Genomic DNA, 16,122 nt, shown 5'->3' on the forward strand with positions numbered 1-16,122 from the left:
GCCTCTTCCCACAAACTGGGACCACTTGACGGGGACATTACATGTGGTGGACGCTCATGTGGTCGGTTCAAGAGAGAAGAATGTATCTGCTTTGATCACACAGACATCATGTGGTCACATTTACAGCACGTGTGGAAAAGGGGATTTAGTCTGACACGCATGCTAAACGTTATTTCAATCAATGTGACACGTTCGGTTTGATTAAAAGACTTTAGTTAAGTATTAGTGAGTGCGTGTGTAGAGGTATTAAAAAAACTGCTGTTGTCATCCTTCTGAGATCCTTTTTAAAGAGACAAATATGCTTCATTCAAAATCTGCTGAAAACTTTCTTCCTGAACTTTCAACAACATCCAACAGTTTTCATCAGCAGGGGCAGTTTGTTCTGTTGTAAACTCAACTGAACGAAATGAGGTTGAAAGTTCAGAAGAAAAGCCCCCAAGTATTTCCCCCATTTTAAATTCTCTCTCTTTTTTTAAACTTTTATTCATCATAGTCATTATCATTTTATGTCATTGTCTGTTTCAAAGGTCGAGAATGAACATTGAGACTCAGGTTTGAGATCAAATTGGTACAAACATTGTCCAGATAAGACGCAGCCACACAAACTTCATATAAAAATACATATACATAAACTGCACATATATGAATTCATAGTCTATGGATTCTGTATCTATGTGATCCTTTATGTGCTCTTCCTCATTTTGAGCAAATTCACAACAGCTTCTCAAGTTGTTGGATTTCAATAACATTTACAGGCCTGCAGTGATAAAGCGAAAGCTCCACCCATGTGACCCATTAGAAGGGTTCACATCCTCTATTCTATGTTATATTTCACGTTACTCTACAGGACACACATTCAATTCAGTTTTCAATTTGAAATGTATATTCGTCCCGAAGAGTGAAGAGATGAACTGTGCACAGAATCTGCTCGTTTTAGTTTGAAATCCTGACCTTCAAATCCTGTTTGGATACCTGAGCATGAGTCACAGCTGTACAGCACATTCCATGGTACAAACAATCCGGTTTAGTCGTTCAGGTTTGAAAATCTTGGTGTTTTTATTGTAAGTATTGCATCTTCAACTTACACGGCTAGAGTCATTTATCAGAGTGCATGTTTTACAAAGGATGGCCACAGGTTCAGAACAACAGGACTCCTGCTCGTTTGGTTTGGCTAAACTTGACCTCGTGGAGCCGTTTGCTCAACGTCGACCTCCTGAGGGACCGACACCAGAACGGAAAGTGGTTTCATACAGCTTCCACTTTGCTGTGCTGGTTCACTATTAGTCAAGTCAACTCATTCACCAACCTGAAGCACAGTCAGGACTGAGGGTCTAAACCTAAGCCTAAAACAAAGAGGTAAAAATATAGCTTTGTGATCAACAGCTTATGTAGATATGACATTTGTTTTTTGAATTTGCAGCGTAGCCAGAAACTCCAGTAACCTGGACTGACCCTGGACCAGTCTGCTCTGACCTTAACAGTTCTTTTCACTTTCAATGCAAAACCACACCTGCAGTTTATGTGATGGAGCCTCCACCACCACTTATTATATCTCACACTGGACAGACTGGTCCAGGAGTCTGATATGTGCTGAGCAGCAGGCAGGAAACTAAGATCAGTGCAGACGAGTCCTGGACCAGGTGCCTTTCTACACACACACACAGACACACACATACACTGAACACTCACACATGAGAGAGCACAGACCTGGCTTCTGTCAAACCACTTCTTAAAATTTGTTTTCATCCCGTTTTAGAATACAAGATCAGAATAATTTGCCTCAAGAGACAATACAATGAGCGCCAGAGCGTTTTCACACATTTTTTTTTTGAAAAACAACAACTCCAACATTGTCAGATTTGTCCATATGACGTAAGAAAACACTTTGGACCCAAAGCAGGTGAAAAGACAAGTGTCCGATCTGCAAAAGGAGTGAATTTTATTTTTTTCAAACACGGGACATTTTTACCTGTCATCAACGCAGGTTCATAAAAACCCAACGTATATGAAAAAGAAAACAGAAACGAAGAGACGATGAAGGTTAATAACTTAAACTGGGGCAGAATAAATGCAAACTTTCCCTCGGAGACGACAGAGAGAGAGAGAGATAAAGAGAGAGGACACTGAGGTGTTCTGAGGTGGTTTTGGCATTTGTGTATTTTTTAATGATGGAGCACCAACGGTGGTGACTCTCTGATTCAGTGCCATGTCCAACAACCTCAACAGAGCTCTGCCAGAGAGCTCTCATGTCAAACTCTGTTCACCGTAGTGACGTCCTTCAGAGGAAAGCGAAGGATTTGTTCTTCTTTGTTTTCTTTTTCACTTTAAATCCTCAGTGGGAGGCCTTGTAAATGTAAGACACATTTTTTTTTCAACTACAACACAAGTTTAATAGAGACTACAGTCCTCCTAATAGAGGAGAGTGGAGTTTTAGATCGCTTTTTATTGTGTAGCAACCGGCTCAAACTGCCAGTAAAAGTCTTGGCTATCAAATAAGCCTTGTGCAGAGGAAGCCCCCCCCCTCAGACCCCCTTCAAAAAACAGGTTCGGCCTTTTTGTTTTTCAGCCTATCCATGTTTTTTTTTAAAGATCTGGATTCATCGTCACAGGCATAGCGTAGGAGAGGTGGGAAAGTCGGCTCCGGACAAGGCTGACGACTCTAAACAGGCAGGCTCAGCATTAGGAGCAGCTTAGGGAGTGTCCATCAAAAAAAAGAAAAGAAAGAATATATAAACAAACAGCTACATTTTCTTCTCATTCCCTCCCACCCTCTGGACCCTCCCCTCAAATAAAATTGAGATAAAATCAAGGAATAATAATAATAACGACAATAACCCATAAAATATACATTTCTTAAAATAAGGAATGAGGAATAATCATCAATAGGAGGAGTAAAATAAGACAGAACCAAAATAAGTTAACTTTTCTTTCACCCCGTCGCTTGGGTTCTTTGAGGGATTTGAGAAATAAATATTCAAAACGGTGGCGCTGTTTGTTTTTCTTTCTCTTCCAAACATAAAAGGATTTCATGGGGACTGACGGCAGAAAAGAGAGAGAATAATAAAATCAGAAAAACGTAAAGAGAACTGTGGTGGAAGTGCAATCTGTAACACCAATGGAGCTGGGATGGCGAACAGTGACATCATATAACCCGTTTTTTCCTCCCCCCCTGCACCTCAGACGTTTTCCTCCACAGAACACCTGACCACCAGTGGAATGAATGCCATATGCAGCATTTTTTAACCCCCTGTTCATGAACAATACAAACACGAGAAAAAAAAAAAAAAAAAAGTCTAATAAATTATAAGAGAGTGACACACAGACATCCTCCAACACAAGTCTCACTGCAACGCTTTTTTGTTTTTGTTGTTTTGTGGTTTTTATCGTGTTGGAGAATCAATTTTCTTTCCTCCTCTGGGAAGCAATGGAAACGAGTAACTCTCAAATGTTTCCATCAATAAAAACTGAGCAGAGTAAAATAGTGTCCATGCCACATCCACTGTCACTCTGTAGAGGACGACATCTTTCCGTAAATCTGAATCTAAAAAGCACAATAAACACAGGTCAACCAGCAACAGAGGCAACATGTCTATCCATGAGCTCTACCCTTTTTTTTTTTTTAAATCTCTTTTCTAAACTTTTATTTATTGAGCTATTTGTATGTACAAAGAAAAAACTAGAAATCTGCTTTTTTGGACGGTCACACACACACACGTGTCTTTAAGGTGAGGGGAAAAAAACAGGAGGGATTTCAAACTGATGGGACAAAAAAAAAAACTACAAGAGTTATTGCTTGTTACTGCTGGAAAGAGGTTGGGCGTCTATTCCAAAGTTTGTCGACTTTTTCGTTTGGACTTTTTCTCTCTTTTACTTCTTGGTTTGTTTGTGCTGTTTCTGTGGACAGCTCTAAAGTAGGCAAGTGCAGGATGGCTTGTTGTAGCTGCTTGTCGAGGGGAAAGAAACCAAAACGAAAACACACACGCGCGCGCACACACATACACACACACACACACACACACACAGTTACAATTTCCACTCTTTGAAAATGCACTGAGCACCCACATTCGATAGGAATGTATTTTTTCCCTCCATATATATTTTTTGGGGGGGTTGTTTCCCTCCACACTTGGTTGGAAACAATCATAACAGACATGCTTTGTTTGCTTTAACAGCTTAGTGGTTGTGTATCTGATCTGCTTTCCCATTGGTTTGTCTCACTATAGCACCGATTCAAGTGTTCGAGCTTCTGCGCTGTCGAGCAGAGGTGACGGAAAAAAAAAAAAAGACGTGGCTTCAATCAGGGGCTGGAAAGATGTTGTTTCAGCTGTGTTGATATGGCAAAGTTCACCCACAGTGTTCGTTGAAGTCCCGATTAGATGTGCTCCCGATTATCCCGGCCCAACACCACGACATCAGGATGGGATACGAAGGATCAGCTCCAAACACACACACACACACCCTCAGGAGGGAGGACTTGGATATATTTCTACATTTAAGTGCATTTTTGAATCAAATTGGGAAATCGATTGTGAATCTTTAGAAAAAATCCAGACATTTTAAGGTTTGGAGTAAAAAGGAGTAAAATCAATCATTCATTTCAATTGCAAGGTTTAAAAATCACGATGCTGTATCATTTTTTTTTTCTTATCAACCAAGTCTCTGACCTCCCTTTAAAAGAAGAGAAGAAGACCAGAAGCAGTCGTCAGTCTCACATCATATGGGTCCCTGGCAGGGAGGGCAACTCAAATGCTGGGAGCAGGCGGAGGGGGGGTGCTGCTCAGACATTAGCTGGGACCCTGGGTGTCGTCTGAGGTGAACGGGTGTATGCATGTAGGCATGGCTGTGTGGATAGACAGATGGGAGGGCGGCTGGGTTTGGCAGGGGGGGTGGCGGCGATGGTGGTGGGCGTACTGGTGGGGAGGGGCTCTAGGAGGAGAAGGCAAGTTTGACACTGCAGGAGGAGTAGCCCTCGTCGCTGGCCATGCTCTGCAGGCTGCTGTGGTCGTCCAGGTCGCTGGTGCTGGCCGTGCTCACACTGTCCAGCTCTCCATGGGAGAACTCCGTGCTTTCCACGTCCACCTCGATCTCCTCTGCAGCCGAGAACGGAGAGATGGAATCAGAGAAGAAAAAAAATTCAATTCATCTGAGACTGAGAAACTGATTCTGTGAAGTACATTCGTGGCAATGACATCAAAATAAAGTCATGTCAAGAATAATCTAGAAAAAGATTTTTGTAATTTTATCTTTAAAATGTGCTACAGATATGCACTATAGTAGTGAGTTTCATTTTTTTATAAAAAAGAAATCAGGCTTTGGCTACACAGGCACTGGTCAATTTTGATAATAGAAACATAGAAAATCTGTATTTGTTTCCTTTACACAACATAATATTAGGTAGAGCATTATTTGTAACGGCTTTATTATAAAATGCTGATTAAAATTTATTGTCGAATTGTGTAATGTATTGTTCGCAGGACCACGTTCATGTGGTCCTTTAATTAAGAAAAACATCCAAGGAGGTTGACTGTATCATTGATTCTTGTTCTACTGTGCCTTACCTCCTAATAAAAATATATAAAAAAAATAAATAAAATGTATTGTCTATATCCATTCAAAATAATCAATTTGACCCATTAAAAGCAAGCCAGAATACAAAATATTAAATAATATAACATTTCTATGTTCAATACTTCAAGATACTTACTTTCAAGAAGCATTTTGAAATTTTAATCTCTATCCAACCAATCTGTGGTTGATTATTTTCACTTTACAAATAATAGTCCCAGAGTGGCTGCAACCAATACAACCAGAGTGTTGTAAAATTAGCCCGAGAGCAGCTACAGGATTTTGATTTGCACCTGTGGTCCCACTCACCTTGGTCAGAGTCCGAGCGGTCGGAACAGAGGGTGGAGCCCACGCTGTCCATACGTATCCTCTCGCCCTCCCCAGGGCTACTCTGGGCTACAGCACCGCTGACCCCCCTCAGCAGCTCCAGCTGACGGTGGAGGTGCCTCTGCTCACGCTCCAGAGACTCCAGCTGGTACTGGCTCTTCCTATCCGCATCTTCAAGTTTCTGACAGGGGAGAGAGCAGAGGGGGAGATGGAGAATAGGTTCATTATTTGGGTGAGGTAAATGTCAGCGTGTTAGCCAGAATTATTTTTGAAAGGGGGACAAACAAATAGTGGGTGATGGAGGAGATAGGAGGACAGACTTAGGGCGAGACAGTTAAGAAAAATAGAGCAGATAAGAGAAGAAGAGCGGGAGGAACACCTCAAGAAAGAATGCAGATACTGAGGAGATAGATGTTGATGTTCTGTACGGAGATTCCTCTCTTATTGAAACACAGTCAAGACCTCAACCACTTGTTTCAAACGTGACACCATGTGGACTCCTCTGTACTCGCTACCTCTGGTAACTTCTTGTGCCATTACAATATCAGCAAGGGCCGTGGCCGGGCCTGATACGCTCCATGTTGTGAATCTAACCTTGTGGCTTTGTGTCACTGCTGCCGACAGTGACGAGCGTGACTCCCGGCGACAAACCAAAACAATGGGCCGTCAATAAGTGATGAAGAGACGATGCATATTGCCTTTTAATCTGCTCCACTGACACAGGTTGAAGAACAGAGAGAGAGAGAGAGAGAGAGAGAGAGAGAGAGAGAGAGAGAGAGAGAGAGAGAGAGAGAGAGAGAGAGAGAGAGAGAGAGACAGAGAGAGAGAGAGAGAGAGAGAGAGAGAGAGCGAGAGCGAGAGAGAGAGAGCGAGAGAGAGAGAGAGAGAGAGAGAGAGAGAGAGAGAGAGAGAGAGAGAGAGAGAGAGAGAGAGAGAGAGAGAGAGAGAGAGAGAGAGAGAGAGAGAGAGAATTCGCATGTATGGTAGTGTGTGAGTTGTGTGTACGTGTGATTGGAATCATATCAGGTGTAGTTAAATGTCGATATTTCACTTTCAGCCCAGAAACTGGAACCGAGTGGTGCAAAAGAAATTTGAGATTGAATGTGCCCCTGAAAAAAGATATCATGTGACAATGTTTCGTACTCTGGTGGACACAGGAAGCAAACTGTCTACTCTGCAGTTGGTTGATTAGTAACAGAAAATACGATGAATGGTGTTGAAATGGGGAAAAGTAAAGAGCTATTTTCAGACATTTATGTCAGAGAATGTGCAGAGTTTGTCTTTCTCATATGAACAACTCAGCAGGAGAGGCTCTGCTCAGAGTGACAACGAGGTGGAACTGTGACTGGCTATAGGAGTGTTGGCAACGCTCATCATTCACTGCTGGTTGATGTTCACTTATGCAATGATAAACCTGTGAAAGTGGCAACTGGCAAATTATTTTTGGGGCTAAAGAAAAGAGGTATGGGGATACAGCCCCAGAATGGCAAAGCCAGGCGACACCGATGGTAAAAGACAGCAGCAAAGATCAGAAACACTCATTTAGACAAGGAGGTGCATCTTTATGTAAGTGTATCAATATGTTTTTATGCATTTCAGCAATGCATTTGTTTGTCTTTGCTCAGTTTTGTTCCCTTTCTACCTGTGTCACCTTGATATGTTTTACTTCTTTCGATCTGTGTTTTATATTTGTGTCCAGATATGTGACCAGGACCAGCTGTACTGATGCTCTGCTCAGCCTTTACCTTTATGTGTGATTTGGCTTTGTTGAGCAGGCCCAGGGTGGTGTGGCGGTTGCAGTCGGGTCCCAGAGGGATGAGGGACTTCAACCGCTCCAGACAGAGCCGCAGGTGAGCTCGTCTGCAAAACAGGACGACAGAGAGACAGAGGAAGATGACGATTAGATAAATCACAGAGGACAATGGGGAAGTAGCTGAGGCCCTGGACAGTAAAATGCATTCCATCCTGGTTTGTACCGGCAGACGTGGTTGAGTGACTCACTTCTCTCGATTACTCTTGTACAGGTTGATTTTTAAGCAGTAAATTCCAGTTTCAAACAAGTTTTTCTAATTTCCAGCCAATTGCTACTTTAAACAAACCACCAGACGGTTATTGAAAGAACACTTTACCCTTAAAACCAGCTATTGGAGTCTTTTCTCTTCTTATTATTCTGCTGTATTTTTCTCTATAATCTTGCACATGTTTAACTGCCTCAACACAGATGTCAAGCTAATTATGACTTCACACCCACTTCAAGCAAAATACCCAAATTTACAGCTGTTTTCCATGGGCTCTGATGATTTCTAACACGAGCATCTGATGCTGCATTTCTCCCTTTAAATAAACCTGCTGCTGCTCACCAAAAATGCGAACACTATACTGTCACCTTGGGAAGCAGCCTCGTTAAGACACCCTCGTATTTCTCTTCCGAGATCCGGCTCATGTGTTGTAAATCCCCCAGCTTACAGTTCAACAACACAGCAGGTTACATATGATTCATGTCTCACATAAGCCCTGAGACGCTACATTAGCCTCTGCTGGTATTTCAGTTCTCACAAACAACAAGTTTCAGCTGAGAGAGAGGGTGGGGGGTTTAGAAACGTGTGAGGGCATTTCCTGGACCCTGCTTGTCTTGTACTCGCTCCATCATCCTGACAGTCCCTTATTCTGGACTATCTATCCCGCTAATGGCCCGAGAGTCGAGAGGTAAAGAGAGATAATTGTGGCTATAACACAATCAGCGCTCCATTAGCAGGGCCTGCCCTTTTAGCCCGGCCTGCAGGGAACGGTGGAGAGACATTAGGAGTCGGTGGATTCAGTGGAGCGACCCCGGGCTCTGGAGCTATCTCTGTGGGGGGGGGGGGGCCCGAGGAGACGAGCACGGGGGACCGAGAGCACACCGACTTCACAGGAAGAGACGGCTCTGTGCCACGCTCTGCTGGTTTGAGACTGGTGGAGACATGTGAGCGATGGCTGGAGCATGTCTGTCTGTGTGTCTGTCTGTGTGTGTGTCTGTGTGTGTGTGTGTGCTGAGGGGAGGTTAAGCCATGCATGGATGGTGCTGATAAGAACACGAGAGCAGTGCAAGCCATTAAACCATTACAGTAAGCACGTGTGTGTGTGTGTGTGTTTTAAGTACATGAACAAGACGAGTGCTGCATGTCTGGGGAGTGAACGAGGAGGTGCCTGATTCAGTCTGCCGTGCTCAAAGTTGGGAAGTCACAAGACGTAATGTAAACACACATGCACACGCACACGCGCACACACACACACACACACACACACACACACACACACACACACACACACACACACACACACACACACACACACACACACACACACACACACACACACACACACACACACACACACACACACACACACACACACACACACACACACACACACACACACACACACACTGAGTTAAGACGTTTGAATGATGACTGAATCAGTCTGGCTCAGGTCATCTGTCTGTGTAATCAGTTCTATTCACAGTGGAGACAAGAGCCCGCCTCTGTTTCTTATCTGTGAAGGGTCTATCTGTGTTTGCCTCATCTGTACCTCAAACCACCATCTTTGCCCTTGAAGTGCACATGTGCGCACACACAAGCACACTAACACACACACTCAAACGTCTCCGTCTTTGAGTATTCAAACTAATACGGGACCAGCAGCATTTCCAAACCTCTTCCCCTTAGGCGCTCAAAAAGAGTAATAGTAGTAGCAGTGATGGATTGTTAAGGCTAAAGCATAATAGTGTGGATGTAGCCACAGACAGCTGGACAACATGGCTGAATATTTGTTTCGTGGTTACAATTCTGTCAATTTTCTTCAACACTGCATTTAAGATTAAGATTAATAACACGTGATTACATGGAAACAAGCCATTAAGTGTGTTTCTACAGCGATTTGCCATATTTTCTACACAAGAAATGTCAAATGAAAAGGCCCATGTGCAAGGAATGTTTTAACATGGCTGATTTGCCATTAAATTATTTACTGTGCAGCTGGGGCTGAAGGCCAGACACAAATCTGATTTTTTAAATTACACGGTTGAACGAACACATACTTGCTCATGAATGCTACATTTTTTAGTTTTTAAAGCTTGTGCTCACTTAAAAGACAGCCTGCCTGATCTTACGTGTTTCCTTAGTTACTCACGCAAACAGTGTTTTTCCACACATGGTCAAGTGCTGCCTGATGAGGGCGGCTGTGAGGGCAGGGCAGGACACAGTGTTCATGTAGAGGCCAGCGTGTCTCTCTGTCTGGCCCATCAGGCGTCGAGTTAACAAACTCCAGACACCGGAGACCACAATCTTCTCCCCCACACCCATCCATATTAAAACAACCATCTCAGCAGACAGCCTCAGATAACCTCCACTTACAAACACTCCTGTCCTTCTTCCACCCTCCCTTCCACCCCGACACACTGACATGACGGACGGATGGAGGAAGCAACGCTGCTCAGACCGCAGACCGAAGTATCACCACATCTCTATCGTTGCCTGTGACCAAAATATTACATTATGGTTCTTCATGCTAAGACCTCGATAAGTGATTGTGGTGAGAGGCATAACTTGTCGGGCTGCTGAATCACCACTTTTATGCCAAGTCAGTGTGAAACCACAAATACCACTCCACACCCATGTGATGCTGATGACGACTATGATGGTGGTGAGAAGGGGTTGGAAGAGAAGGAGAAGTCTGCTAAGTTTTCAACTCCTGCAGCACTTTTCTCTTCTTTTCACAGATACACTTTTCACAGTGTGCTGTGTGAGGCCTTCTTACATAAAGCTCTTGGTTGGAAGCTTTTAAACGTTCTGTGCCTCTTATCAATAGACAGACATATGAGACGCCTGCATGGCATTCGTGCTAATCTCTGGGTGCATGACATGCTTTACTGTGGAACACTCTGATAACTACAGAGGGCACAAGAAGCCCCACAAAGCATCAGAGGGAGTGGTGGAGGAACAGCGTGTACTTCATGAAATGTTGTGTAATTCATGGCTATCACACTGGACGGTCTGGGGAAGGAAAGTGAAACTGGAACTTCCATTTTCAGCACAAAAGTATCGCATATAAGGGAAGAAAAATCTGCAGATTAATAGCCTGGAGCCGGAGGCCACTTCAGATAAAGACAGAGACACATTTATCATGGTGGTCCGCACCAGCAGCTCTGCTATCTCGCTGAGCAGCCAGTGAGATCAGACCCTAAGAGCTACCGGTGAAGCTACCAAGACAGGTACCTATACCCTGAAAAGGTTTGTTTATCATGTAGACCCACAGCTAAGGAGCTTAAGCCATTTGCAGCTTACAATATGAGTGGCGGCTTATGACCATAAATACCTGCGTGCTGCAGCCACAGTCTCTTTGCCTCTGCCCTTGTGTAGCCACGTAACACAACAACAAGTTACAGGGCTTACTTTTTTTTGCCAAGTTCTAGGAAAAAATCTGATGCAGATTACTGAAACAGCTATGGATTTACTGCACAGCCCAATAGCTTCATGTCCTCGGGTACTTAGGCTAAGAACTGGTAGAGTAAACGTATTTAAAGAATGCAACATCAGCAGATCACAATCAGAGGAAGTAGGCTGCTGTTAATGGGACGGTTGTTGTGTTGCTTCATCAGGGGTTAAACTGTTTAAGTAACATAGGCTTGTTTGTGAGGAAAAAAAAAACAACATAGATGGCAATTAGCTTATGGGTATTAGAGTGTTGGTCTTTAAATGGTGCAATGACCTCTTAAGGCAGTAGAAGTGTTTAAAGGCCCCATCGTATGCCCATTTTACCACAGTTGATATGGTTCATTGGGGTCTTAATGAAATGTCTGTAACATATTTTGGTCAAAATACCACAAGGATAATTTAAAACAGCACCCTTTTTACCCTGTCTAAAACAGCCCTCCTCAGATTGACCTGTTTTGAGTTTTAATGGGGAGATTTTGCTGTCCAAAGCAAAAATCGGGCTCCCCGGGGAGAGGGTGGAGCGCGTTAGCTCGCGAGACTCCCTACATGGGCATGTTTGGAAAATGACGTATTTTTCGGTCGTAATCCCATTCAACGCACTCTAGCGTATCGTTTCTGACCTAGAGGAACCACAACAAATCGCGCGAGTTGTTTTTTTCCAGAGTTTTTGGGACAGTAGACATGCCAGATACCCAAATTAACGTGTAGAAGCATTACAAAAGTGGAATTTTCATAATATGTGCCCTTTAATGCATGAATGAACAACAAAAACAGCCAATGCTAATGAAGGCTATCAGTTTCAGTTTTATATTCCCAGTGATAAATGACTGGCACAGGGAGCTGTAGGTTGCCTGAATGAGGGACTCTCCATTTGTGGCATATTACATAACACGTGGCCAGTTGCTACCAGGACCTGTGCTCAAAACTGTCACGCACAGCAGGGACATTAAGTCCCTGTTTACCTCTTGACTTCAGCAGAGGGAGACTCCTAGGAATATATGCCAGCACGGCGGCATCTCTCATTTGGTTTTGGTTTGTTTCGCTGGCGTACGGTCTCTCTTTGTCCGTGAGGCAGCGAGCTCCGGTGGACCCAAGCCTTAACACAGATTGATTTATAAGGCAACTGGTTAATAAGAGGAAACCACATCTAATGCTGCTGCTGATCCCCTGCGAGTTCATTGGAGTCACCTGAAACTCAAAGAATTAACGTGCACAGTCATGCTGTACAATGAGGTCTCAATAGGATGTTGGCTGGGTTTAGAAATTACCTTCAAACATTATGAAAGTATATTAGGGGGAAACCAATGCTCCATCGTGATAGCCGCCCCTTGGTGGCCTCTACAGGTGAAGTGTAAACAGGAGAAGCTTTTTTTTGTGCCTTCTTATTGATAGGAAATGATTCAACATGTTAATTACGTCCATATTACATAAATAACAAAAAGAGTGAAGATTGAGGTGTGTAAAATATCCTCCAACAAACACATATTGACTCCCTCAACCAATTGGCAGGACTTGCAGGCTCACTACTGACACAGCCAGCCTTCCCTTTCCTCTTGAGACAATGGGGCACTTCCACTCTAGCAGCGTGTGTGTGTGTGTGTGTGTCTCTTTCATGTGTGTGTTCCTGTGCCTTGTGCTCCTGATGGGCCCCAGATGGGTACTCAGGCAGGCAGGCTCTGCCTTTTGGCTTTGTGAGCAGGCAGCCAGCCGGCCCCGGGTCACTGCACCACACCTTCCCTCATCACCTGCCCTATTCTGTCATCTCGACTCCTCTGTGAACCACACGTACACACCCACAGCCATTTCTCCCCCGTACAGTTTTTCCATTCTTTTTCCTTTTGTCGATTGCAAAGTGAATTCAAACACAATGCAACAGAAAATAACATCTCACTGTAGCTGTGTTACTTGTTGCTGAAATGCGTCAAACTGCCTCCAAAGTGTCTGAAGCTGAGTCTTTTTGAAAGAGGCACTTTGAAGCGCTCCCTGTTGGTATGGAGGGGCTGCCCACCTCAGCTCTAACACAACCTACACACATCACACACCTCTTGTCAGCACAGCTCTGCCTGCAATATCCTCCTTCGCCCTTGTAACAGCCACGCACTTGTACAAGCGGGATGCATGTGCCATTGGAGACAATGAAGGGCAAAGGCACTGCAATATAAATATACATGTATGCATATTCTGAATAAAAGGTACCTCTGCATTAAAAACTATAGTGAGGGACTCAACTAACATACTACAAAAATCCCTTTTGAATGTTTGTTAGCATGTTGAGAACAAAACATCAACACGCTGTCATTTCAAAATCATTAGAATGATGAGAGCCCTCACTGCGGTAGTGTAATATTAAAGTGACTCTGGAGAAGTGATTAGAGACAGCAGTGTGAGTATACTGTGAACAGACAGAAACTAACATCGGAACACATCCTTAGTCTGTTTAAATGGCTGCTTTGCTTTTTATATCAATCAATCCAAAATGTATTTGTATAGCCAATAATCACATATCACAATTTGTCTCGTAGACCTTAAAGGGACACTTCATCCAAAAATGAAAATTCACTCATTATCTACTCCCTATGTCTATCGGGATGTGGGTGAAGTGTTTGAGTCCTTAAAACACTTCTAGAGTCTCAGGGGGTACACTAGAGCAGAATCCATTACTGATGATTACCAAAGGTGACTGTTTCTTCAGACGTCTTCAAATAACAGAAAAACCATAATATGCCTCCATACTGCACCTGTAGTGTCATTCAAATGTTTGCACGCCCAAACATTCATATTCAACTCCATGTTTTTAGCCTAAATGTCCTCTAATATCTTCCGACAGGTGCATTTAGGGACCGTCGGAAATGCTAGCATCTGCTAGCTTAGCCACTTCTGGTGGACTTTTAGACTAAGAACTCGGTGTAAGTTATCTCGCAAATTTTAATGTCGGGGATTCCAGACCCTTGGATGACACCACAAAAGCAGTATGGAGCATCTTATGTTTTTTTCTGTTGTTTTACTACATCTGAAGATAGGTCACTATCAGCTGCACCCAAAATGTGTTTTGTGGACTCAACCCCCCCCCCTACCCCATTGGCTTAGGGGTGAGTAAATAATGAGTCAATTTTAATTTCTGAGGGAGATATCCCTTTAATATGGTGCGACATCCTCTGTCCCTAAGAAATAACTACAAAAACAGGTTATAAGTTAAGAGGAATCTTATATGTACTGGAGAAAGTAAGATACGTGCGTCACATCAAACGCAATTGTGCAAATCTGAATCCTGACATTTCCTGTGGGCAGCCAGTATCCAACAGAGAGGGTGGTGAGCAGAAACAAAGGAAAATACATATTCATGTAGTGCTCTTTGTCTGGAAGGGAAATAAATGGCAATAAAAGAACACCTGGGTCTGAAGAGGGATGCGGAGAGAACTGTATTTTTTCCCCTTCATCTTTATAGGAAACAGACGCAGCTGAAAACAGCAGTGACAAACTTTGACACCGCTGTTTTTAAGGTTATACTTGTTTTTTTCATTCAAAGTTGTTGGAACCAACACCATTAGTCCAAGCTTCAGCGGCGGAGGGGGGAGAAAAAAAAATTGCTGCCCTAGATTCCGAACTTGTGGATACGTAAATAATTGATAACTTCTCATGCCGTCCAAGATGTCTGACATAATTACTGAAGGTGCATGCTCTTAAAGGGGAGGGTCAGATTTCCAGCCCGGAGAGCCAGTTGATACACTTCGCTTTGGCAATCCCCCACTCTCCAAAACCCATTTAAAACAAGCACACATGCTCGCACCAACACTCCCAGTTCGACCTACTTCTAATGTGTGTGTGGTAGGAGAAGTAATCTGACCCTTCACCCATTTATTACACTAATTACACATCACCAATGATCGTCTCAGTGGTAAATCGTTTTAACTGACATGTAAAAGGACATTAAGACGTCATTACACGGCGAGGAAAAAAAAACCTGAACTTGACTTTGTGAGCAAGTTCCATTGTTCCACTTCTGCTTTACTCCGTCTCCTGTGTCAAGGCTCATTCAAGGCAGTCGCATATTACGATTAACAGTCGTGTCAAAGATAACCAGATTAATTACAGTATTTTGTGATGTAATGCCTCATTTAGAGGAGAGCAAGTCATCTCCATCGAGCGCCACGTCAACCTAATGGCAAATTAACTCACTATGTGGAGGAGGGCAATTAAATCAAAAGCAGAAGATGTGTCACAGATATGTTCTCTGCCTGTGCTTTGATTATTATTTTCCCAAACATACCAAAGCCATTATTACATGGGTAAAAATAGACAAAGTGAAATGGAACGCCAGCTGCTTTAAGGGTAAATGGTCCACACCAGTCGCACGGTCAAATCACATGGAAGGCTTCCTCTCTAACATCGTACGTTGCCTATAGTGAAACAACATGTTAACATGTGTTAAACTGATCCACACTCTGCAGATGGTGGCATTTAATATACATGGGGAGGGGCAGGTCTGGAGCCACATGGCAGCCTATACATTCGTTCCCCCATGATGCTTTGCTGTGGCTGTAGGAACCACCATGGAGCACAGGATGCGTAAAAAAAACAACTAAACTCTTTGAGCATTTCTAGCGCCACAATGTAATAAAACCAAGTGGCTGCACTTGGCTTAATTTTCACGTAAACAGAGAGAAAAAATAAAAAAACAAAAGTGCTCTGTGAATAACATTACAACCACGAGAAACACAACGGCCCTCTTGTGTTTGCTCACTAACTCTGTTTACTGGTT

At 43.3% G+C, this 16,122-nt stretch overlaps 1 protein-coding gene across 2 annotated transcripts in view; it reads right to left on the minus strand.

Moving 5' to 3' along the window:
- Positions 1–1,031: 1,031 nt before the first annotated feature.
- The window catches only part of mxi1 (max interactor 1, dimerization protein), a 31,549-nt gene continuing 16,458 nt past the window's right edge, over positions 1,032–16,122 (minus strand). For both annotated transcript variants that reach the window (XM_061092026.1, XM_061092033.1), the window contains exons 4-6: positions 7,638–7,752; positions 5,875–6,073; positions 1,032–5,090 (exon numbers count right to left, since the gene is read on the minus strand). In XM_061092026.1, the coding sequence (XP_060948009.1) occupies positions 4,927–5,090; positions 5,875–6,073; positions 7,638–7,752 (478 nt within the window). In that variant the 3' untranslated portion in view covers positions 1,032–4,926. The remainder of the gene's footprint in view (positions 5,091–5,874; positions 6,074–7,637; positions 7,753–16,122) is intronic.

The sequence above is a fragment of the Limanda limanda genome, chromosome 2, assembly GCF_963576545.1.
Source record: "Limanda limanda chromosome 2, fLimLim1.1, whole genome shotgun sequence".
Classification (NCBI taxonomy): domain Eukaryota; kingdom Metazoa; phylum Chordata; class Actinopteri; order Pleuronectiformes; family Pleuronectidae; genus Limanda; species Limanda limanda.